Source organism: Takifugu flavidus, chromosome 1 (assembly GCF_003711565.1).
Source record: "Takifugu flavidus isolate HTHZ2018 chromosome 1, ASM371156v2, whole genome shotgun sequence".
Classification (NCBI taxonomy): domain Eukaryota; kingdom Metazoa; phylum Chordata; class Actinopteri; order Tetraodontiformes; family Tetraodontidae; genus Takifugu; species Takifugu flavidus.
The window spans coordinates 10,810,285-10,833,211 of record NC_079520.1 but is presented as its reverse complement, the minus strand read 5'-3'; the positions used below and the strand labels follow the sequence as shown (position 1 = coordinate 10,833,211).

The 22,927-nt window shown below is 46.2% G+C and overlaps 1 protein-coding gene across 1 annotated transcript in view; it reads right to left on the bottom strand.

Annotated features, from left to right (window-relative positions):
* Positions 1-488: 488 nt before the first annotated feature.
* LOC130530392 (anosmin-1) overlaps positions 489-22,927 on the bottom strand; it is a 38,686-nt gene continuing 16,247 nt past the window's right edge. The window contains exons 3-14 of the mRNA XM_057041522.1: positions 21,299-21,361; positions 20,247-20,469; positions 14,901-15,085; positions 14,440-14,569; positions 12,253-12,458; positions 10,702-10,846; positions 9,086-9,232; positions 6,008-6,096; positions 4,841-5,012; positions 3,984-4,204; positions 3,192-3,333; positions 489-1,608 (exon numbers count right to left, since the gene is read on the bottom strand). Coding sequence (XP_056897502.1) covers positions 1,550-1,608; positions 3,192-3,333; positions 3,984-4,204; positions 4,841-5,012; positions 6,008-6,096; positions 9,086-9,232; positions 10,702-10,846; positions 12,253-12,458; positions 14,440-14,569; positions 14,901-15,085; positions 20,247-20,469; positions 21,299-21,361 — 1,782 coding nt within the window. The 3' untranslated portion in view covers positions 489-1,549. The remainder of the gene's footprint in view (positions 1,609-3,191; positions 3,334-3,983; positions 4,205-4,840; positions 5,013-6,007; positions 6,097-9,085; positions 9,233-10,701; positions 10,847-12,252; positions 12,459-14,439; positions 14,570-14,900; positions 15,086-20,246; positions 20,470-21,298; positions 21,362-22,927) is intronic.

Sequence of the window (22,927 nt, the reverse complement as noted above, 5' to 3'; positions counted from 1 at the left end):
TGTCTACTAGAGAAACCTTTTTTTTCCCCCACTCCCACAAAATAAAAAATGAAATAAGCGCAGTGATTAAAACCTTATTCTGGCTGCTAAAAATAGAAGAGTCCCAGCATGAGTAAACATCAGCTTCAGGTTTTCATTCAAACACTTTTCCCTCATTCTGTGACAATTCCACTTTTTTTAATGGGACTCAGAGGCAGCAGAGCAGAGGAGGGATTTAATGCTCCTCAAACACGCCGGAGCTGTGAGAAGCTCTCTGTGGAGGGGTGTCCGACCTCAGCCGAGCCAAACGCACCCAGGCTGCAAAAACCAGATGACCTGTTTATTTGCACACGCAGCGCCAGCGTCGGGGGCTGCTGAGCACAGTCCCACCGTTGGGGTGGGGGGGGGTTTACAGCCAAAATAAGCAGCAGCGAGGGCCAAATACTCCACGCTGCTAAACAGTTGTCTATTGACTCCTCCCGGCGGCTCCATTAAAACAAACAAGCGGCACTGGTTAGGGATTATTTTATTACTTAGCGTTTTGTACAGTTTCTACCATGGAAAAATAACATGTAACATAACAAGGCTGTATTTACAATTCCATTTTTACAAAATGTCTTTACAAGATTGTTGTTTTGTTTTTTTTGTCCTTTTACTGGTTCAAAAACTTGAGACTAAAGCACGCACAAAAAATAACAAACAAACCAAAGGAAAACAAACATTCACACACATCCAAACCAAACTTTGTAACACACACATAAATAAATATAGACATTCACTGACTGCTCCACAACAAATATTTCTACAGCCAAGAACATGTACAATTCATTTCCACACGAGTTATAATTTCATTAATAGACATTACGTATTACTCCCAATATAATTCTTTGTTAATCTGTTAATGGAATATTGCTAACATAATGTAAAGAGGTAACACAGATGTCATATCATGCCAACGGAAGGCTAACGCTTGTCATGCAAAACCATTACGAGCTTTCAATTTGAAGCAGGGGGATTCATTTACAGCTCGAACTCAAACGTACTACATGCGGCGTACTATGAAATATTCGGGGTTAGACAACAATGACTTTAGTTACATTAGCAGTACTGGTTTATTGCCTAAGCGCCTCTTTAATGGGTAACACAAAATAAATAGATGGATTTCTACTTTTCTCACGTGGTGAACAAACAGTTGTTTTACAGATCTAACATGTCGTCACATCTTTTTTTTCAGGTGTGCAATATTTTCATAGCACGAGCTGCTCATCTCTGTAGTCGATATCTTGCTGAGGACAGTGCGGTTCAACGTTTTTACAGACTTCCTGAAGGTGGGGGGGGGCTAAACTGTGTGCTGACTGAGGCCGAGTAGGTTTGACTGTACAGAAGGACCAGCCTGGTGACGCGTGTTGGGGGCAGCCCGGAGTGGATGGACCCAGAGCTCACGAGCAGGAGGTCAGTTCATGGTCGGGTGCGCTGTGTTAGTATTTGGATCCACACGTTCCTTCCCTGGCAGACAGGAGCAGGGAGCCGCTGGTGCTGCTCCCCGCTGGGTTTGCCTCACCGTGCAGCTTCAGTGTCTCTCTACTGTGGGCTTCTGCTGGTGAGCGTGGTGCTGCCGGAGTCTGGGTCCTGCAACAAAGACACATTTCTTTAATATGCGCAGCCAAAAAGTGGACGGAGCCAGTGAATAATGGATTACTGTTTAGAAATAAACCTTTATATGACTCCCCCCCCATCCATTTGCCCCTTAGCAGTTTGGGAGATTCAAATGTTTTTTAAATGTTTTTAAATATTTATATAAGATTTCAAAGAAATTCAGCAGACAAACAGAACTCAGCGAGATAACAGCCCTGTGAGGTAAGCACAGTTCAAATTACAGGGGGCACTAGTAGGGGGGTCTGTGTCCTTTAATTAACTTGGAGACCCCCACCCTCCCAAAAGGGGATGGAAGAAAATCCTTCATCTTCTGTAGAAACCACAATATCTTTGCCCGAAATCCTAATCTGAATAATCTTGTAACCGTGTGGAATCCCCCTGAAGTCAACTCAACTCGATTCCTCCAGCTTCCACAGCCTGAGCAGCAGTGGCAGAAGGAATTCCGATTTATCAGGAAGAAACCTTGAGCGGGACCCTGCTGCTCATTATTATTGTATATCAAAGTTCTGCATTAAACTACAGTTTTTGTGCAAAAGATCATAAAAAGATTCTAAATATAAAAATAAAGAGAAACAATGAGTAACGCCAATTTATCAACGTTAGGACGAGGCGGGAGGAGTTGAAGTTGAAGCAGCCAAAACAAGCAGTTTTTGTTCTACAGGCTTCGAAATGGATCAAGTGGAGAGGAAAAATCTGTGCAAACAGTTCAATCTGCAATCAAGTTTTATTAATCACCGACCACCAGGAAACGAACGCACCAATTTACCGCACTTTTCTGATTAAAAGTATTGAGTGAAGTTAAGTTGGGTGTTGCTAATATTGCCCGTGTTCTGTGGCTGGCAGAGAGGCTTTTGCTGCTTACTGGGCTCCATCTGTCTCCCGGAGAAAAAGCTGAACTCAAAATGTGTAAAGAAACTTTCTGTTAAAAATACGCTGACTTTTAGGCAGCAGCTCTTAAATGTCAAGAGCTGCACAAAATTCCACTAACATTTAGCTTGGTGACGTGCAGGTAGCGTTCCGAGTTTGCAGCGTTTTTCATGCACTGGAAGCGGCGAAGCCAAAGCAGCCCAACCGCGTAAAAGGGAACGATGCTAAAATGCAGCAGGGAGCTTAATGTAATTAAAGCCAGATAGAGGAATATTTGCACAGCCCATAATAGCTGTGAGAACTGTGTTGGTTTGCTTTCGGTGTAAAAGTTTAAAATGGTGTTTTTCAGCAGAGTTTGATGCCAGCCTATTTCTTGGCTCCGAGTAGTTTCCACGCAACACGTCATTTCTTGAGCGATACAGGTGCCAGTGGGTGGATTCTGTTACCAGTGCAGAGCCAGGCTAGCTTTCCCTCCGTTCCCAGTCTTTGTGCTGGACCAGCTGCAGACTCCAGTCTCGTATAAAGCAGACAGAAAAAGTCGTATTCATGCTCAGACTGTCTCCGGGAAACAAATAAAATCACCAGGACTGTCAGCACCGCACCGCCGCGACTGAGCAACAGGCAGGGGTGATACCAGGATTCATCAGGGTGATAACCATAGCAACAGCTGACAGGGAGTTATTACTCACGGTGTTGAGTGACTGGTAATATGTTGGGGGTCTGGAAGCTCTTGACGGTGGCAGGACCTTCCCCTCCTGTCGTTATGACTTGCACCTCCAGCCGGTAGTAGGTGGAGGGCCTCAGGTTGGAAACCACGAGCATGTTGTGATCCTGCAGAGCCGGGGGGGGGGGGCATTAGACAAGATATCAGTAGACGCACAGCAGAACAGGCCTTTGAAATCGACGGGACGTGAATGTGAACAGGCTGTAAACCAGGATGCTATCAGCCGCGCGGCTGCCTGTGACCACGACAGACAAAAACAGAGACTGTTTTCATAAGCTCTCCGTCTCTTTCCAGCTTGATAATAACGGCGGTGGGTGGGTTTTTTTTTTTTTTTTATAGATCAGCTCGAGCGGCGGGGAGGTGAAGGCTGAACGTATTGTTGATGGAGAAGATTACGTCAAAGAGGGCTCTTTATTTTGTTCCAGGGCGCTCACAGAGGATGAAAGGGAGAGACGTGCAGGCAGATGAAAAGGTAAAGGAGAAGATCCAGCGGGACGCTCAGATCTATCGCTGCAGCCGTCTACACGCCGGCGCTTATCGCCAGGCTTCTGCGCCGAGGCCACCTCTGACATCACCCCACCCCTGACAGACGAAATGAAATGCTGAAGACAGGAAACACTTGCAGCAGACAGTTGAAGGCTGACTATATATAGCAGAGCCTGATCCCTGCGGTGCTGGAGCTGCAGCGTTTATGCTCATGTCAAAGGAGAAGGAAGGGGGGGGGGGATCAATGATGTTTTAATTAAATCCGACTTACTGGAGGCAGAATCTGGGACTGGGAGATGATGCTGTTGGGCAGGCTGTTCTGGCGGCTCTCGGTGGTGATCTCGGCCCAGGTGACCTGGAAGCCTGTGATGCGCTGGTGGGGAGCCACCCTGGAGACGCGCCACAGGAAACTGCCGGTGATGTTCGACTCGCTGATAGAGAAGGAGGCTGTCAAGTTCTCTGGTTTGGCCAGAACCTTGGGGAGCCCTTGAGCTGTTTGGAGAACGGAAGCCTCAGTCAGCGAGTTTAGACAGAAAAACACTTAAATGTTTTGGGAAATTAGTCAGTTAGATCGCTTGCCAAGAGTGTGATGAGAAGATGAATACCTCTGTTGTCTTTGTAGTCTCTCCTTTGTAGCTACGAGCCCTGCTAGAGCTCTTCTAATGGCATGTTTGATATGCTCTGCACAGCATGTTCTCCATGTAATATGCACAAAAAGTGAAGTGTTAAACTTCCAGGCACATTTACTGGAGACATCACAGTGACATGGATGATAAATGAGAAATGACGTGTCAACTAGTGAGCTTTAGGGCTGCTGGTTTGTGGGTTGTAACCTTTAGAAAGAGCCAGGTTACCTCATTCCTGCTATTTCCAGAGGATTTTTTTTTTCTTTTTTGTTTTTTTGCTGTTTTAAGCTAACAAGCTGCTGGCTGGAGCATCTGCAACACAGTCAAGAAAGCAGGGCCTCTCTTTCCATCATACTCTTGGCAAGAAAGTGGATCCATGTATTTCCCAAAATGTCTAACTCATCATGATCGTCCTGATTAAAAGGTACTGCGGTGGCTGATTACTGTGTCTGCACTAATACAGATCCTTTACCCTTTTCTTGTCAAACAGTGGAGCGCTCACCTCCTTCCCCCGGGCAGGGGATGTGTCTGTGGGTCTTGCTCCTGATAGTGGCGCAGGATGGGGTGAGGAAGGTGGTGCTTTCGTCCTTGGAGCGTCTCTTGGACTTGAGCATGTGAACGGTGACTTTATACTTGCAGGAGAACAGCAGGCCTGGCAGGTTGATGTAGTTCTCCTGGGCCAACAAATGCATTATTCAGCCTTGATGACTTTGACATGTCACCCAGGTCAGGTCCCATGGAGCTTCAGAGATAATTAAATACACAGCACTGGGGCAGATCACATTCCCACTAAAGGCCTCAGAAACATGCCCCACATTAAAAGAGCACTTTGATCACCCACATGGTCGGGGTTAGACTGCTATTCTTCTATTCAACTCACAATATAAATGGCTTTTTTTTTTATATCCCTTCCATATGTGGGAAAACAAAAGGTCCTGATTAAGAAGAAGCAACCAAAGTGAAATCTGGTGTAATTTGAAAGACAATGGCTTGTAAATCCCCAATGACATGCAGCAGTTTTTACATTTACGCTAATTTCCAAAATCAAATCATGTACGATTTAACCAAAAACACCCCGCACATGAACAAAATGCTGCATATGTGAGGAGATTTGGCTTTTGCAATAGCAATAAAGCTTTCCTACATTAATCGCCAGTCCCCCGAGAGGACAGCGCTTGTATATTCTCTCTGATATGCTGCAGCTTTGATTAAAAGTGAATGAAGCTCACATGAAAGCACAGGCCTGGAATCCATCCCACTGATCTATAGAAAATAGATGTACATTTCTTAGCAACCGGAATGCCGGGTCCTAAGGAATGTGGTAAATAGCCAGGTCTCTGCCATCACCGATCAGCCTGAACCCAAGCGTTAACTCCGCAGGCTCTCCCAAAACTTCAGCCTCAAGTGCACCATAAAGGGAAGCTGGATTCAGGAGCGTGACTGGAGTGGCTGGAGGTGAATGATCCCCCATTCCGGGAACCATTGTTTGAGTAAACGTGCTTTCTTGGCCAGCACATGCCTCGCCGCAGGACTGCGTCACAATGCTCAACACACCGGCCTGGGATTGGTTTAGCACACATCGGTTGTGGCTTCCTCTCTAGAGCGGTGTTTTTTAGCACCAGTGTCCTCGGACAAAGACCACGAGCAGAGCAGACGGGTATGAACTGACCTGCGTGACCGATTTCTCTGGGCCCCGGGTCTCGTTGTGGCTGCAGTACTCCGGCAGCCACTGAACGTGGTAGCGAGTGACGCTGGGGTCTGCAACAGAGGAGGCACTCATTATTGCAAACCACACTTTCATCATTCAGAATAATCCATTATTAAGAGCTTGTACTATGACCTAAAAAGACTCTCTCATCTTGGTAAATTGTTTCACTACCTGAAACATTCTCTGGCCCCTGAATGCATCACGTCCTGCTTCTTGGCTGTTCTGGAACATCCTTCCTCTCTAATGGACCACGCTCATGGTTTGTTTTATCGGTAACATTTATAAATCACTGAGTGAGGTTTAATTTAATGTTTTCTGGCTTCATTAAGAGCGTGGCACGTTAATGAGCATGCAGTCTCATTTATCCTCAAACCTGCAGCAGCTGGTTGATCGAATAGAGGTGGATGTGATCCTAATTTATGCAGTTATATAATGATGGGATATGATGAGGGTATTTATAATCTGATAACATGCTCTAGCAGAATATCACATCATTTTTTCTTATATGACCACAAGTCTTCAGATCACATTTGAGATTCCATTGACTGCAGGTCAAAGGCTCAGATATAGAAAATGAAAGTCTGAGATGGATGTGAGATGGATGCACGGCATAAAGCCCAGGTCTCCCCTTCTGCTGCAGCTTCTCGGTCATTTGGTGTCACAACTAATGAGATTTTTCACACACAAAAGACGTGAGTTATATATTATCTGTTCTGAGGAAACTTCAATAATTTTCCCCATATTAAATTAAAAAGTGTTCATATGAAGCCTAGAGTGCTGCTGCTCTGATTGAAAGTAATGTGACGCCTCTGCCCCATGTGAGCACTGATCAGATTAGCAAACGCCAACATGACAGTCTGACAGGATTATCTGATGACTCAGTCTCGATCTGAGATGGGAGATAAGTTTCCATTATTAAAGATGCTCTTATGAGTCATTATTTAAACGGTTTTGCTAAAATATGAAACCACAGCTGAAGATAATTGAAGTTAACACAGTAGTAATGAAGAAAGACCAAACTGTTAATGATGGATAACCTTTCCATGCCTGTCTACTGTTGCTTGACATGACATGAGGAGCAACTCCTGGCAAAAACAGGATTTGTTTGGAACAATAAAAGTTATTTTACTTGAATAAGGAACCCTTAATAAATAGTTCTACTGAAACTTGAGGTCCTCCCCTCTGGAGCTGTTTGAGACACAAGTTTGTTTTTTTTTAAATCAGCCACACCGGCGGTGCCATGGCGACTCTCCCCTCAGCTAGCAGGTGCACCTTCTTTGTGTTTGCTTGACGTTGGATGTTACAGCGTTGGAGTGTGTAGGTCTAACTGTAGGAATTACTTGAATGAAGTTCTTGTGGTGCGTACACACCGATGGAAACAGCTGTTATTTTTACAGGAGCACTGAGGGTACGTGAGTGTGTGGCCAACAAGAGGTTGCTAATGGATGCTGTGTTGCCCTCATCGGCCAGTTCACATCAAATCCCAGCTCCTACTGGTTGTGTGGACGCGACCTGGAGGAGGCGACCGATTCCTACAACTGACAGTCATTCTGACTGGAACACACCTGCACAGGTCCATCGTAGTTCAGCACTAGAACTCACCAGAATCTGCTTCATTTTACACTAATCTGTTTAATATTCATTCAACTATGTCACTAGGAACTGTGTAATACCCAGATTAATAATTGAGTTATGCTACATTTGCCCCTCAGCGCGGTCTCGGGTTGTAGTGGGGAGATAAAAAGGGCCCTTTGAAGGCTTAGACACAGATCTGGCACTACGTGTCCCTGAGGTCTTTGGAAGCAGAAAAGAGGAATTACAGTGAACCGGGAAATCGGGGAGGAAAAAATAAACACGATAAGATTTTCTGGATCTGACAGAGAAGGGAAGTGAGATGTGGAAGAAGAAATAGGACGTGAGAATCATGCAGTCGACAGGAGATCAGTGGTGTTTGATTAATCACTGCTGAATGGAATCTTCAGACGGGCCTATTTTCTGGGTGCCCGGACCACAAAAGATACATTATCTGGATGGATGGACGGCTTCTGGAGACTCAGCAGAGGTTTAGGCTGTTCAGGATCACAGAGAGGAGGGAGCGTTTAATGGTGGTGCAGCTAACCTGTTCCTGTCACACAAACCAGATGCCCCAAAACTCCCCCGGGGCATCCGTCTGTCTGTTCACAGCAGCGCAACTCTGGCCTCAAGGTCATGTCCTCAGACCATTGAGGAGCACCCGACGCAGGCCGTCGCCGCAAACAGGACACGGAAGGAGGCAGGACGGGGATCAACCCCACTCTCTAACACCGAGAATCCCCGACCACGCTCCGTCCCCTCCAGCATCGCTGCGCTCGGCCAGTACAAGCCAAACTCGCTAACAGCTCTGGGCTAACGCCATCTTCCCTCTCGCACTGATTCAGCAGTTGGTGTCTCACCAGGCCTCTCTCTCTGCCAGGGCTTGCATTCCTGACTCCAAGATGTGGAGTTTGGCTGAGGCGATGACATATATTAGTAACATAACATAGACCAGCGAATGGGATTTGACAGGTTACCCTGAGAGCATGGCTTTCAAGGTTTCCATATTTCCACTCTGGTAGGGTTGGGGAATGGACACTGGGACAGACATTCCTATAGATTTTAACCCCTTGCGGTGCTTCGACCCACGGCCGAATGTTCCGAATGACATCAAGTCTTGTACAACAAAATGGTCCCATTCAACACTCCTGCGAGAGCGCGGATCCATTAGACACAGCTGTCAATAGATCCCGTTGCACGGCTAAGCTCTGTGTGTTTATTGTGCTTTACCAAACAGTGGCTCTGCGCTCCCAGTCCATGTGCCAGTTTGTGAGAACATGTGCAGAACTCACATTACCCAGCCACTACAAAGACACATTGTTTCATTTATTTCATTTGCACCTAATGATACAGCACTTATGGAAATAATCTGTTGATTGACTGAGTGAGAATCCATCGTAATACTTGGCACGCACCAGTCACACACACACAAACCAGCCACAAATGAGTCAAAGCGTGGGTGCTTACCTCCACGGTTCTTCCAGTAGACTCGGACCTGCAGCTGGCCGTCCTGGTAGAAGGGCGTGCCCACCTCCAACGGGCCAGAGGGCCGCTTGGCCAGGGTGGAACCGAGAAGGGATACCTCCTCCTTCTTTGACTTTAGCACAGATTTCACTGGGAAAAGATCAAAAAGCAAAGAAATATTTGCTGTTGTAGCTAAGACACAGCATTAACGGTGTTGTGGCAAACTCTCCAGCATGGTAACCAAAACACACATTTCTTTGTTAGGATCGCAGCACTCGCAACATTTTCTTTATGCATAAGTCTGGCGTTACTGGATGGGTAAACACAGCGCTGATACTGCCAAGGTTAGAGGTTCAATTCCCTCTAGAGCCACGAATACTGTAGGGGTTGGTCTGTGTTTCCTAAACACACTGGGACTCCAAATGGATGCAGATGTGCTCGCAGTAGACCTTGGCTATTCCTGCTTTTTTGTTATTCTCATGATGATCGTTTGCCTGAAGTCTCGCTGCAATTAAGGGAATTTTAACTTGAAAAATACAAACAAACACAAAAAGAAAAACCCTGCCAAGGTGGTTGCTCCCACATGGATCTTTAATCACAAATCTACAGTTCCATTTCTTTCTCTTTTTTTAACTCAGGTGCCGTGTGATCCCGTGTGAGACCCATAAGCTGCATTTTAACTAAGAGCCTCAGTTCTGATGATTATGGAACGGCACGGTTTGGAACCCAACGCCGTGATCTGGCTCCGGTTTCAGCTGTACGATGTGTGTAATAGTTGGAGAGAGCTGTGGCAGACACACATCAGGTGACACCATGACAGCGTGACAAAACAGCCAATAAATCTAATGACAAAGGAGGAACGTTCTTTCTTTTGACCAATCAGCTCCATGTTGTGGCACCTCTCACTATTTCTAGCAACATATTTATCTCTGTTTCTATATTATCTGTGTTCCAGTTCTTTAAGCAGATGGTTGTGATCAAGCAAAGCAGGGCCCATGTGAGGCGCTAAAGCCCAGCTGTGATCTGAGCTGAATGCAAGCACACTCACACAGAGCCAACCTAATCTTTAGGGTTTACACATTTTTCACATAATAGTTTAGCATCAGCTGCTCATCTGTAACTTTGCAGTAAACATGAAATGCAGCACAGGATTAAAGGAAATAATTAGCTAATGGGGTGCAAGGGACTTGTGCAAAATAAACAGTAAAACTGCGACTGGATGAAGAAGAATTTTCCTTTCTCTTTGCTGCGTGCACTATGCAAACAGACCTGCCTCAATAGAAATGTGGCCAGTGAATTTGTTTCGACAATTCATGGAAAAGATAGGGAGATATTTCCCCCCGAAGCCACATGTCAAATGTGTCATGGTCTGCTGTGGTTTGTCTGGCTAAAGCTGAGCTCCAGCACCCAAATCTGTGCCAAAAGCAAGTGATATTTCACAAAATGAACGACATCTTTAAACTGTGAGCACTTACAGATGAAATTCAAATGAATGCTAAACTGAGCAAGATGGATCCTCTGTGGACCACGATTATTTGGTAGCTAGTATTGAGTCAAACAGCAGACAGCAGCGAGAGTGCTGACTGACCGGCAGAAACTGAGGGGCCTCTTTTTTTTACCTGACTCGTTATTCTGGGCAGTGCTGAACTGCAGAGAAGCCTTGGAGCTCTTCAGACGCACTTGTCCCCAGTACGTGACAGCCTGCAGCTCCACAGTGTAGCTGCTGTTCTGCTGCAGTCCCTCCAGATCCACCCAGCTCTGAGCCTGTGACAACAGAAAACACTTGTATGAAAGTTGGCAACGCATTATTACCGTACTGTCATTTGTCCCGCTCCTACTTCCAACTTAGATCAGCTTTGGCTAAACTGGGCCTGAGGGAAAGCCCTGATTATTAGGAACACATGTGGAGCTGAAGAAGGTACCACGGCGAAGAGACAGCCGTCAGGGACGCGTCAGGGATCCGTGTTATCAGAGCCTCCCAGCGCTTCCTCGCTGTGTTTGACTTGCAGCATTCCACCGCCAGCATGAGCTTGATGAGTTCTTGTTATTGGCTGTGTGTGTTTTGACATTCCTCTACCAGCAGGCTGCTTTCAAAGCCCCAAGGTGCCAAAGTGGAAACCAGTAGTACATGTGTCAATAGGTGTCTGGTGTCTCCCACCTGGTGACTCATCTGCTAACTATCCCATAAACTAATTCAGGAGAGGAGCAAAGAGGCGTGTGGGGTTGTCTAGACGATCTGTCCATCAGCTCAGAGCGTTAATGAAACATTCTTAACAGGCGCGTCAGGTCACACAGCGGCGCCGTCTTAATACAGGTCTTATTATAAGGCGAGTCAATATTGCAATGACAGTCATTACTCCACAGCCTGGCTGTTCCAGGGAAGCAGCAGGAATCTGAACTCATTTGATAAAATGCAGTGAAAATATACACACAGGCTGTGATTTAACCGATTTATATGAAAAGTAATTTGAGGTTTTATCAACTTGAGCTGTCTGGGTTGGACGATCGTGCACATCTCTCACTGCGCTGGGTTACGTCCGCCTAAAAATAGACTTTTTATGTGATCTTATCAACAAATCCCTGAAATAAGACGCCTGGATTTATTTTTCATGGGGCTTGAATGCAGTCAAAATGTTTGCTGACAACATCCCTGGAAGATTCTGCTGCTGTGCAACAATGTGAAACCTGAGAGAAACAATCTTAAAGTTACTTGAAAAACTGATGCAGAATCACACTAACAGCCGAATCTGCACACAAAAGAAAAGCCCAAGCACAGTCACGGCAGCACGAAAGCCATGCAGATGGAGATATTTAGGAAAACAGCCCTGGAAAGCATGATTTATCCCCATAAACGAGGCTATTTATCACACTTAATGTGGCTTCCTTCAAAGCTCGACAACAGTGCACCTAAGAGTGCTTTCACCAGCCTGAGGAATTAAAACAATGAAGAGCAAACTGGATCAATCTGTGTGACTGATGGCTCTGCAACCATAAATGCAACTCCTATTGTACGCCTGCTCCTTTTTCCACAGTGGGATATTTACACTCGAGCCGGTGCCAGACAGAAAGGTGCTGAGATAATCCTGGACGAGGCTCCATATGAAAGGACGGGGGGGGGAAACGGAAAGAGAGAGAAAGAGCGTGTCACCGAGGCAGGGTGAAAAGATTACCCCGTTGGTGGTCTTCCTCCGTTTCTTTTTGGATGGCACCATGGACTTGGTGGGCACGGTCCAGCTCCAGAACACTTTGTAGTGATGTATGGGAATATCGGGCTCCTCCGGCAGGGTCCAGTTGAGACGGGCCGTCACCGAGCCCTCGTCGCCTGGCGTCACGCTGGTGATGCGCAAATTGCTGGGCCTGGGAGGGGCTGCGGGATCTGGGGAGGCGGCGACAACAGCGAGAGTGTTAACAGCCTTCAGGACCTCGCACATGCAGACATTTGGACAGTTTATCCAGCATACATAATTTTAAAAACAGAAGAGACCAGGACGCCTTTCAACACTCAAGGGGTCCCACTGCCGCTGGGGGGGTAATGACACTGTGTAAAGTAATTAGTGCTGCACTGATGCTCTGTCATCAGATGTTATGACAGGTGTCATGTCGGGCCTATGACAGCGTTCAGCAGGTCAGGGGTTTGCAACCACATGGCGCTCACTTCAGCTCCTCAGTCAACATTCCAGTGCTCTAACTCTATGTGAAGCTCTCCTCCACCCCCCCCCCCCCCCCCCCAACCGCTTTTCCCTATCCTGCGTCAGCTGGATGAGAAAAGCTCTCTAATGAGAAAATGACTGGTGCCACGGCCCAGTTGGCCTGCGCTTTCTTTGCCCTGGTCCACCTGTAACACATTTAATCTTATCCAAATCCACAAACGGACACCCCGATTTTTGTCCACACCGGCTGAGCCTGGCTGCACAAGATAAATAAGCAATCAGTTCGAACAACTTGGGCAAACAAAGTAGCAGTTGTGCAAAATTGCACTCAGATGATACGTCGGCGCTGTATAAACAACAACGGCACGGCAGAATGTGCAGAGGCTCATCAGATCCCTGACAGCTCCCATCAATCTATCAATGTTCCTGCGCTGATTGGCCTGATTGGAGATTGGTCTCCATCCCTCCAGCTGAATCCTCTCCCCACCTGGTGTCTGGCCCCGTCCCACAGCCAGACAGAGGCCTGGCTCTTGGGAGCAACGGTCTGATGGGGGCTTGACAGGACAGGCCAGCGCGCACGCACACACACACACACACACACACACCGAAGACACAGACACTGTGATCTGGCACAGATCTGTCAGTATTTGGCAGAACATGGAATGTATTTAGACCGTCTGCCAGATGTCTTAATAAATAGCACGAGTTTGTTGATGTCCAGTGTGCGTCCTGGAGGTGAAAGAGACAACACACGCAACTCTACAGGGCCTGATTTACAGACATGAACCGGCCGTTTCAGGACTCGGCCTCTGCTCGTCAAAGCCGCCGACTCTCGACTGAATCTGAAGCCAAACAAGACCGCAGAACAGCTCGCCCTGACTTCAGCGAATGAACGCCGAATGCCACAACCGGCGATTCAGCATGACTGAAAATTAAAAATGAAAAGGTCCCACATGGACCCCTTGATTAAACTTTGCAGAAGATCCGAAGCGGGCCTGGATTATTTCACTGGTGTTCATCTGAAGGCTGCAGTCCACCGATCACATTTGTACGACTGTAGAGTGGAGGACGCCCCTCCTCTGAAGGTCTGGTTGCAGAGCAGAAGAGATGCCTCACACGCCCTCCTCATTACTCCCATTCTTCTTGGCATTGGCAGAAATGATCTTTTCCACTTAGCTCACTGGCTAAAAGTGTGGAAACATTTACAAGACAAGTAAACAAAAGTCACAAGTGTGAAAGAGCTTCATGTTTGACACCAACCCTCATATTTCAGTAATGATCAGAGGCCGCAGCGGTGCGGAGCCACGGGGCTGAACAAACAGCTTGTAAAAGGATCAAACAAAAGCTCGACTTGCTCTAAAAATATGCCTAAATCCTCAGAATAGATGAAAGGTGTGAAGTTCGGCTGCTTCACAGCTGAAACTCTGTTTCTTTACAGGGTTTGGCAGAAGGTTTCCTGAATATTCTCACTTTAAGGAAGGCGCACCACCGCTCCCACAACAATAACACACTTTCAACCCTTTGCATCTTTTCTTCATCTTGTTGACACAAACACAAGGAGAACCGAGCAAAAATCAGCTTTTGAGACTCCACCTGTTCCTGAATCTTCACCACAACAAATGGAGGCCAGTCAGTGTCAAACAAGAACGTGGTGACCATGCAAGACCACACACACACACACACACACACACACGCACACACACTGACCTCTGGAGGACCGGAAGTGTTTGCTGGGTGCGGTGAAGCCGCGGGTCCCGTGTACATTGACTGCAGCCACTCTGAACTGGTACCATCTGCTGGCCCGGATGTCTGCCAGTTGGACACGCTCCTCTGCCGTCTGAGGGACAGATGGGGGGGAGAAGAGCAAACCGCAGGGGTCAGGGTTCGTGCGAGGTCGCGAGCTCGTTGCCACATCAGTCAGCTCTGCGTGTTTCTCTTTGCCTGACTTTCAAAGACACTGTGACAGTGAGGAATGTGCAACAGTCTGTCAGCGCAGCGCAACACTTTCCCAGCTGCAGCATGTGGCGCGCTGGGACACGTGAAGCCGAGATTTCACAGCGAAACCGATCCCAAATGTCTGATCAAAAAGATCGAGAAGCATCGGGACAACGTCTGATGTGGAAGGACAGAACGTCCTCGAGGCTTTGGCGTTCCCTGCCGATTCCCACCTGAGCCACAGTCTCCCAGTCGGTGGCATCGTCCTCGCTGGGGTGGATGCCATAGTTCCAGCGGCGCTGCACCACATACAGGACCGGTTCCACAGAAATGTTGAACTTGGAGGACCAGCGGATCTCCAACTGGCCCGACGCCTGCTCCAAAAACACCAGCTCTTTCCGTGGCTTGAGAGGGACTCCTAAAAACACAGGCGGAGAAGACGATAGCATGACGGCGGATAATATCACCACTGTGTGGAACCTTGTAGGTGAACTTCCAACAGGAAATTTGCTCTTTTCCTTTCTGGGGTGGAAAGTTAAACGACAGCGTCAAAGCCTCTGACAGATACAGGTCTCAGAATGAGACATGACCTCATGGCAGTACATTTAATACATGTTATGGGTTAACAGCATCATTTGTCTCCTGCAGCAGGTTGTGAGATTTCCTGGCATGGCTGATGCGATTTCTTTATGGCACTGCTTAGGAACAACCGGATAGACGGATGTTATATAAAGATGGAGAAGATGAGCACTCCACAAAAAAATGAAGCCGAAGCATCCTGGTTGACCCCCTGGTGGAAGGATCTGGTATGGCAAAACTTCCATTATTGTTAGGGGGGAAAAAATTGAAAAAAGGAGGTTTTTTCCTTCACATATTGGTTCAATTGAGCCTTATTACCATCCTAGTATGTGTTTATTTTTCTGATCAGAGTTTGAAGGTTGAAAAAGACGAAAGATGATTGACAGTTGAGCTGATTAAGTGATGCCTACAAAGAATGTGACAGCCTTCATTCAGAATCCTCCATCTTCATAAAACAACATTCAGCATTGTCTTATTTCATTTTTTTCACACTATGTACGTATGGTAGAAAGTTAATTGCCCTATTAGCCTTGTAATTTATTTCTACTAAGGAGAGGATATAAAATGGGAGGGGGGCAGTAAGAAAGGAGAACTATACCACAAAGAATCATCTTTTCAGAAAATCCTTGAAATGTTTGATCTGCAGATTCACTAACACGACTCCACAGAAGGGAGTTGCAGAGCTGCTCTCTCGGACAGTTCATTTATAATATAGGTAGCTTGTTTTGATTTGGTCATTTTAAAAGCCGGAGAAGTGTGAGCACCTCTGTCGTAGATGATGAATTTCACTGTCATCACACGTGCTGACATCATATACATACATAAGTGCGCAGAAACACACAGTTGGAAGATAAACTCTTTATTTACTTTTTTTAAAAATTGTATTGTACAGTTTAACTATTTTTCATTTATTATCGGTCATTTATTGTGCTATTTCACGATGAAGAAGAAACTGACACCTTATTATGTTTGGCAGGCTAGAATTGGTGCACTGGGACAGTTCTTTTTCTGGCTGTGGTGGTATGAAATATGCTGATGCTTTACATCTGGCCCCAGGATGAGAGATGGTCTGCACACGATGACTCGCTCACAAGTGCAAACACACATTGTGTACATGTAGAGTTCATATGCATTATGGAGATTTACAATCAGCCTTTCAAACAAAGCTAATGTGGCCACGTGCACTAAATTGGCGATTTATCACGGGCAGGGCTGAACCAAACATGCGGCCGAGTCAGATCAAGTCTCTCAAGTGAATTTATCACAATGGAGACGTGGCGAGTTGTTGACAGGGCGCCGAGTGTGGCGATAATGAGATGGAGATTGAAAAAGCGAGTTTAAGGGTACAGGACCGGAGCCAAACACATCCCAGTTCCCAATAAATCACCTTGCACTTGAGGCCATCGTGCTGGTGCTCTGATCGGACCAAGACTGCTCTGCATTTATCAACATCTGTGTGTCTGTAAACATTCTAATCAGAACCGTGCTCTATATGCAGAACACTTGTTCGCCCAACATCTCCATTCCATTCTCGCACGGAGAGCGCGAAGCCACTGATTGATGCACGATGCTGGAAGATGGATGGGGGCCTGTAACCTATATGCATATGGAACTGGTACTTTATTTTATACCGCTGATAACAGCCGGCTGCATGCTAACAGCTGAGGTCACCGCGCTGTGGTTTCGCAGCTCTACAGTCGAGTGTGTGTCTGCGTGTAAATCAAAGTGTCACATTTCCTGCGCGGCGATGCGCGCCGAGGCAACCGCAGCATTCCTCCTCTCCCTCTGTCTTAGCTCATCTTGCACACAAGCACCTCAGCAAAGCCGCATTAGCAGCACACACACTCTCACACACGCTTGTGCAACACGTAGGAGGGGAACAAATACACTTTCTCTGAGTCTGATGTTTCCAACACTCTTTTAGTCATGTTTGTTCCAAGAATTATTCAGCTTGTGTTTTTTTTTTTTTTCCCAATGGCCACCAGCTTATTACATTCTCTGATAAAACTACTGCTGAGGCACAATCAAGAGATCAATCCCTCCAACAATTACACCAGCGGGGATATAATTCCAAAAACTCACGCACGTACTGTCATAATAACCGCTCTAATTACAGGGGCTTGGAGAAAACTCCAAATATCGCTCGGAGCACAGCGGCTGAGGACAGATGGCGGCTCGATGTTCGGTCTGACTGCTGCCGACAACGGCTGGAAACCCTGCCAAATTTGATTTCATTCTAAAATCGACAGTTTCCCTCAACCGCACAAGCAGTCGAGGAGGGGGAAAGTGCGTAGAGGGTTGAGTTTCATCAAACGTGATGCGGTTTCATCCAAAGCGCGGTGAGTGACAGTTATGACTGAGCGATCTGAAGTGAAAGGATGAGGTCATGTATAATGATGCTCAGCACGCGGCGGATCGGACATTAACGAGCACATTGGATGAGGCCTTTATCGCGCTCCTGCTGCACCACAAACCTAAAGGAGCTGCTGCTTCTCAGTGAAGGAACCACAGCAGGTAAAGCTGAAGTAACACTTCCAAAGGAGACTAATGGAGTCTCAGATGATGCTGTCAAAGGTGAGAAGGAATAAAGTACAAATACTTCACTAGTAGGACTTAAGTAGATTTTTCAAGTATCTTTTGCTGACAATGTTTCACTTTTACTCCCCACATTTGTACCCAAATTCCTGTACTTATATACTTATATTGTTCCTGCTCTTTACATTGTGAACCGCCTGGTTACTTTGGTGATCTCCATGGATCACGAGGTAACGTACAAGACAATCAACTAAGAGGGAAAGCCAAAAGAAGGACAGTTAACCAGAGGAAAGGGATATTCCTTGAGTGGAGGAGAAAGGGAACTGGGTAGTACTGCCGACAACAACGCTTCAGATTTTGAAAAGCAAGACATTCCCATCAAGGTCCGATGTTGGCGGCTCCAAGAATGTGTCTTGATTATTCTCCTTTCATTTTGGGAATTTCTCAAAGGTTGAATTGTGTTTTGTAAATTGCGAAAAACAAAAAAATAAAATCGGTTGCCCATTTTTGCTCGAGCACATTTTAGAGGGCAAACCTTCCCACTTGAATAGAAAAGTTGAATTTCCAGAGTATTTTCTTTACACAAATTTTCTTTATCTGTACTTGAGTACAGAATGTGAAACTCTGGAATGTTTTTCATGACGTTGATCCAGTTTGAGTCTAAATCGGACCTGTCTGGCGTTCTTCCCTCCTCTGACAAACAACCTTATCTTAAAGTTCCTGCTCATTTAAATCTAAGCCTCTGTGCACATTTACTTGTGTTCTGTTCTTTCTGCAGTGATTAATGGGCCTGGACAACCATCAGCAACTAGCAGAAATGAGCCTTGCTGATTAGAAGAGCTGCAAAGGTTTCAGAGCCAAAACAATGAATCCATTCTCTAATTCCTTCTGCTATTTGATTGGCTATAAAATGTGTAAAAACTGAGAGGTTTTTCCCTTTGTGTGACAAACCGATTAAGCTACCATTGGATGCTTCGCAAGTTTTACTTGTGCTCAGCATATTTTTATCCACTTTATTCGAAACACAGCTTTACGAATGTCTCGCCCACCCTTGCAGGACAGAATGTCACAGTCCTGGAACTTATTGATGTAAAGAAAGATGAAGGGGCTTAGCTAAACTTCAAAAGACCGGCAGGGGTCCAGTCTCCCTGTCAGGGACATACATGGGCCGGGGACTACAACACACACTTACACACAAATACACACACATCTGAGAGTGATCTCGGTGGGAGAAACGCTCCATTTCTCCCCACTTGTTTGCTAATAGCTTCCAGCATCACGGCTCATCGTGGCGAGGTCCACATACACACTCATGTACACACAGAAACAATTACGCTCTTCAAACCATGAGCGGCTAATTAGACCTTTAACACTGAGGACCGGCACAGGAATTGCATCCATCCTTTCACCAAAGTGCTCGGTGTAATTCAGGGTAAACGCAGCTCTGATGCTGACCCGTCGTGAGCTCAGTGTTTGGACAGAAATCAGTGGGGAGGCTGCTGGATGTGATGGTCTCGGCGCGCTGGATGGTTTTCATTGACGGGCGTGCCGTATTGACATTTTCAAACGAGCGCCTGCTTTCATCTCTCCCTCAATTAACGTGCAGTTCACCTTCAGACCGTGACATCCACCGCAAAGTCCTTTGGGATTTTCTTCCACAATCCAGTACAAACAGCCGCATGTTGAATGCACACGGAGCTCAAAAAGAAAACGAGGGTCCAGTAAAACAGGCCAACGCTTACTGGAGTCCGAATAAGAACATGCAGCACTACCAGTGTTGTGGTTCAAAGCTTGAACTGAGCTTGTCTTCCTCCCCTCTCGCTGCATCGTCTCCTCGGTTTTGTTATGGCCCCCGGGCTTCCAGCAATTGTTAGCTAAGTGCGTATATAATGTAGCTCCAGCTCGTATCTCCAAGTTCAGAGAGTCCTGGTTCTCGCACAAAGCAACTCAGCAACCTCAGATCTGTTTTACTGACGCAAAAAGAAGTCTTGGGCCCATCTGTGTCCATGAAACCCTCGAGCCCATCCAACACGTTTAAAAAAAAAAGTGATTTATTCCAATTTGCATCAGCCTGAGTGATGTGTGGGCGAAGTACAATACACAGAGACGAAATAAAGATTTATGATTCCGAGCAAGCTGTCAAAAGCAAAAACTGGAGATAATGTGCTATTTACGTCACTGAGATTTAAAATTAATGTTTGACAGAGTGGGATTTATTTGCTCGATAGTACTTATGGCAATTTTGCAAGCTTGATTTTTGCACTGATTCATTACCCAGCAACATGACTAAACAGCGTGGAGGGGGAAGGAGTGTCCATCACTCTGCTAACGAACCGTGCTCATTTAACCCTTTTCAGGGAGCGGTAATTAGAGAGATGAAACAGCGAGCAGATGGGTAATTAAGATGATTGTTGGCACTGTAAACAGACACCACATCCTCAGGTTATTCGGAGCTTCAACGCTACCTTTGTAGAGGTTTTTGGGCAGCTGGCAGGTGTGGCCGCAGCCATTTGAGCAGCACTTCTTCACTGCCGAACACTCCCCATCTTCCTCGCAGCTCTCCACGCAGGCTGCCGCGAACCCGCTGGCCTTCTCCGGAGCTGGACAATCCCCCTGCTTCACCCCCTCCACCGACTTCAGGAACTCGCAGCTCGTGAGACACTCATAGTGCTTTTTGGGAAAGAGCGGCTGGAAGAGACACGGAGAAGGAAGAGAAGACACGTGAGGCTTGGTTAATAATCCTCAAGGACACGTCTGCAAACAGGCACGTCTGAGAGCCAGTGTGGTTTGAAGTGTTTACATTTCAACTGGATGACTGGAGCAACATGTACAATCAATATGGAGCCCATTTACGTGACCATAAATCAGGTTTGGTTTTGTTTTTTACAGCAAGTACATCCACAGTGACGTTGGACTCTATTTTCTAGATGCTTTTGAAACCCTCCTGTCTTTTATCAAAAATGGTGTTACCTCCTGTCAGCATTAGCTGTCCAGCATTAGCTGTCCAAATGTGAGGGCGGATAAAATAGGCTAATATAGGCCCTTTGTTAAAACTCCCTGATTGTTGTACTTTGTTTTCCACTTTCCACATTGTGACTGAATCACTTCCATTTTCTTACACATGCACAGATGTAAAACAATGAAATAATTTAGATTAATGGGTACGGTTTACAGTACATGAACAAAGAGTACAGGGGAAAATGTAGGTGCGTTAATCAGATTTTAAATCTAATAAAGCATATCACATTATGCTGTTTACACCATTACCTGAATAATCTGATAACTCCAGAAATTGGATAATAACTGGATTTTTATGGTCATGTAGACGGGCTCATTGAGTCAGTCGAAAGGTCGACGTTAACGTCCACTATATCAACAGAGGATATGATTTGGTTTCTTTGTAGTTGTCTAATATCTGTGGAGAAATGCTGTGATGTGTGTCTTGAATGGCTGAGGCCACATGAAAGCCCTCACACCTGCGTCTGAGGCCGCCGCTTTACTTGTGGTAATGACATACCTCGCATAAATCCTGGCACTGGTTTTCCTTCAGGTCCCAGGATTCCTTGCAGGGCTCCAGGCACTGTGAAAAGGAGACGGGCGTCAGATCTTCAAAAGTCACCGCATCAAAGACGGTCTTCTCTACGCTCCCCCTGTCACTTCCTGTGCACCTTTGCAACAAGAGGCCACGCCCCCTTTTGTTACAGGTGCCTGACATTATAACTTTAAAGTGCAAAAATGATCTTCTATCAACGTGAAGATGGAGGAAAGGGGGGGTTTGCACACTGCTGCTTGGACAAAGGTCCCGATCTTGACTCCCATACTGGTCCTGGCAACTGTGTCCCGTCCCCACCAAGCGCTTGATAAATGATACACTCGCTTTAACCATGCTGGGATTCCCTTTTTAAAGCACATGGAATAAATTTACAAATGTCTGGCTTCAACACAGGCGAGAAGCCCTTTGCCAAACATAATGTGATCATCGAATTTAGAAGGAAAGTTTACCAATCCTCTTGCTTTTCAAATTTAAAAAAAAAAAAAAATGGTTCGCCCCGAATGAATCCAACTCAATAAAATGGAATATAACACAAAAGCTCACGGACATCCAGCAGAACCAGACAGATGCTGCCACAGGAAACAGGATATTTTGAGATGGGACAGGGAGAAGCTGGGGGTCTTATGCTGCTTTTCCACAGGAGAGGAGCGAGCTCAGTCAAAGCGCCGAGCCGCTGCCAGCCTGCTTCTGTGCTGCCGAGGGAGCAGCCAAACCACACCGGCCAGAGATCTGCCAAAGTCACTCATTCAACTCCATTTAATTTACACTCATGCACAGGCTACAGCACTTAGACAAGGCAGAGCAGTACATTTTCATCACATTCGCCTGCGTTAGTCTGCTGTGAGTGACAGCGTTCGATTGGTGGTGGAGGGCTGCCATCGGTGGAAGGTCCACTTCTGAAATAATAGTAATAATAGTAACCAGAGCTGAGGTTGTTTGAGCTACAAGGCAGGCAGCGACTAAATGAGGGCACCTACTGTTCGGAGTGTATTTAACACAGAGTAGATGTATTAAATTTTACATCTCCGTCAGGGGGTCAGGCCGGTATTTATGACTTTAATTACCCCATTAACTAACTCTGTCATTATGATGCCACCGCCAGTGAAACATTTATGTGCTTTTTTTATGGAGTATGCTGGACATGCGCGCGATGAAACATAAACCCTCACTTCTGGAGGAATGTGGCAGCAGGCGGCTGCCAGCGCTCAATTGCACCTCCGCGCTCAGCTTGCATTTGAAAAAAAAAACAACGTTATGTGGATGGAGGGCCGGGTGTCAGACCTCCTCCAGAGGAAACGCAAAGATGTGTTTTCTTAATTACTTTAATATCGAAACTTTCTCCGGTGGTGATATGAAACAGAGCGCCAAAGGGAAAGTTGGACCCGGTGGATAGGACCAATGTAGCTACAGCTGAGCTCCAAAAGAAACCAATGGGACTTTTATAGCACTGATCAGGTGAACCGCCGCTGCACGTAAAAAGGCATACGAGCCTAACGGTCCCGTCCTGGTTATGCCAAGAATGCATCTGCAGTTTTATCATTAGCTGCTTTTAATATTAAGCTAGCCAGTGATTAATTGTACTTTCGATTGTGT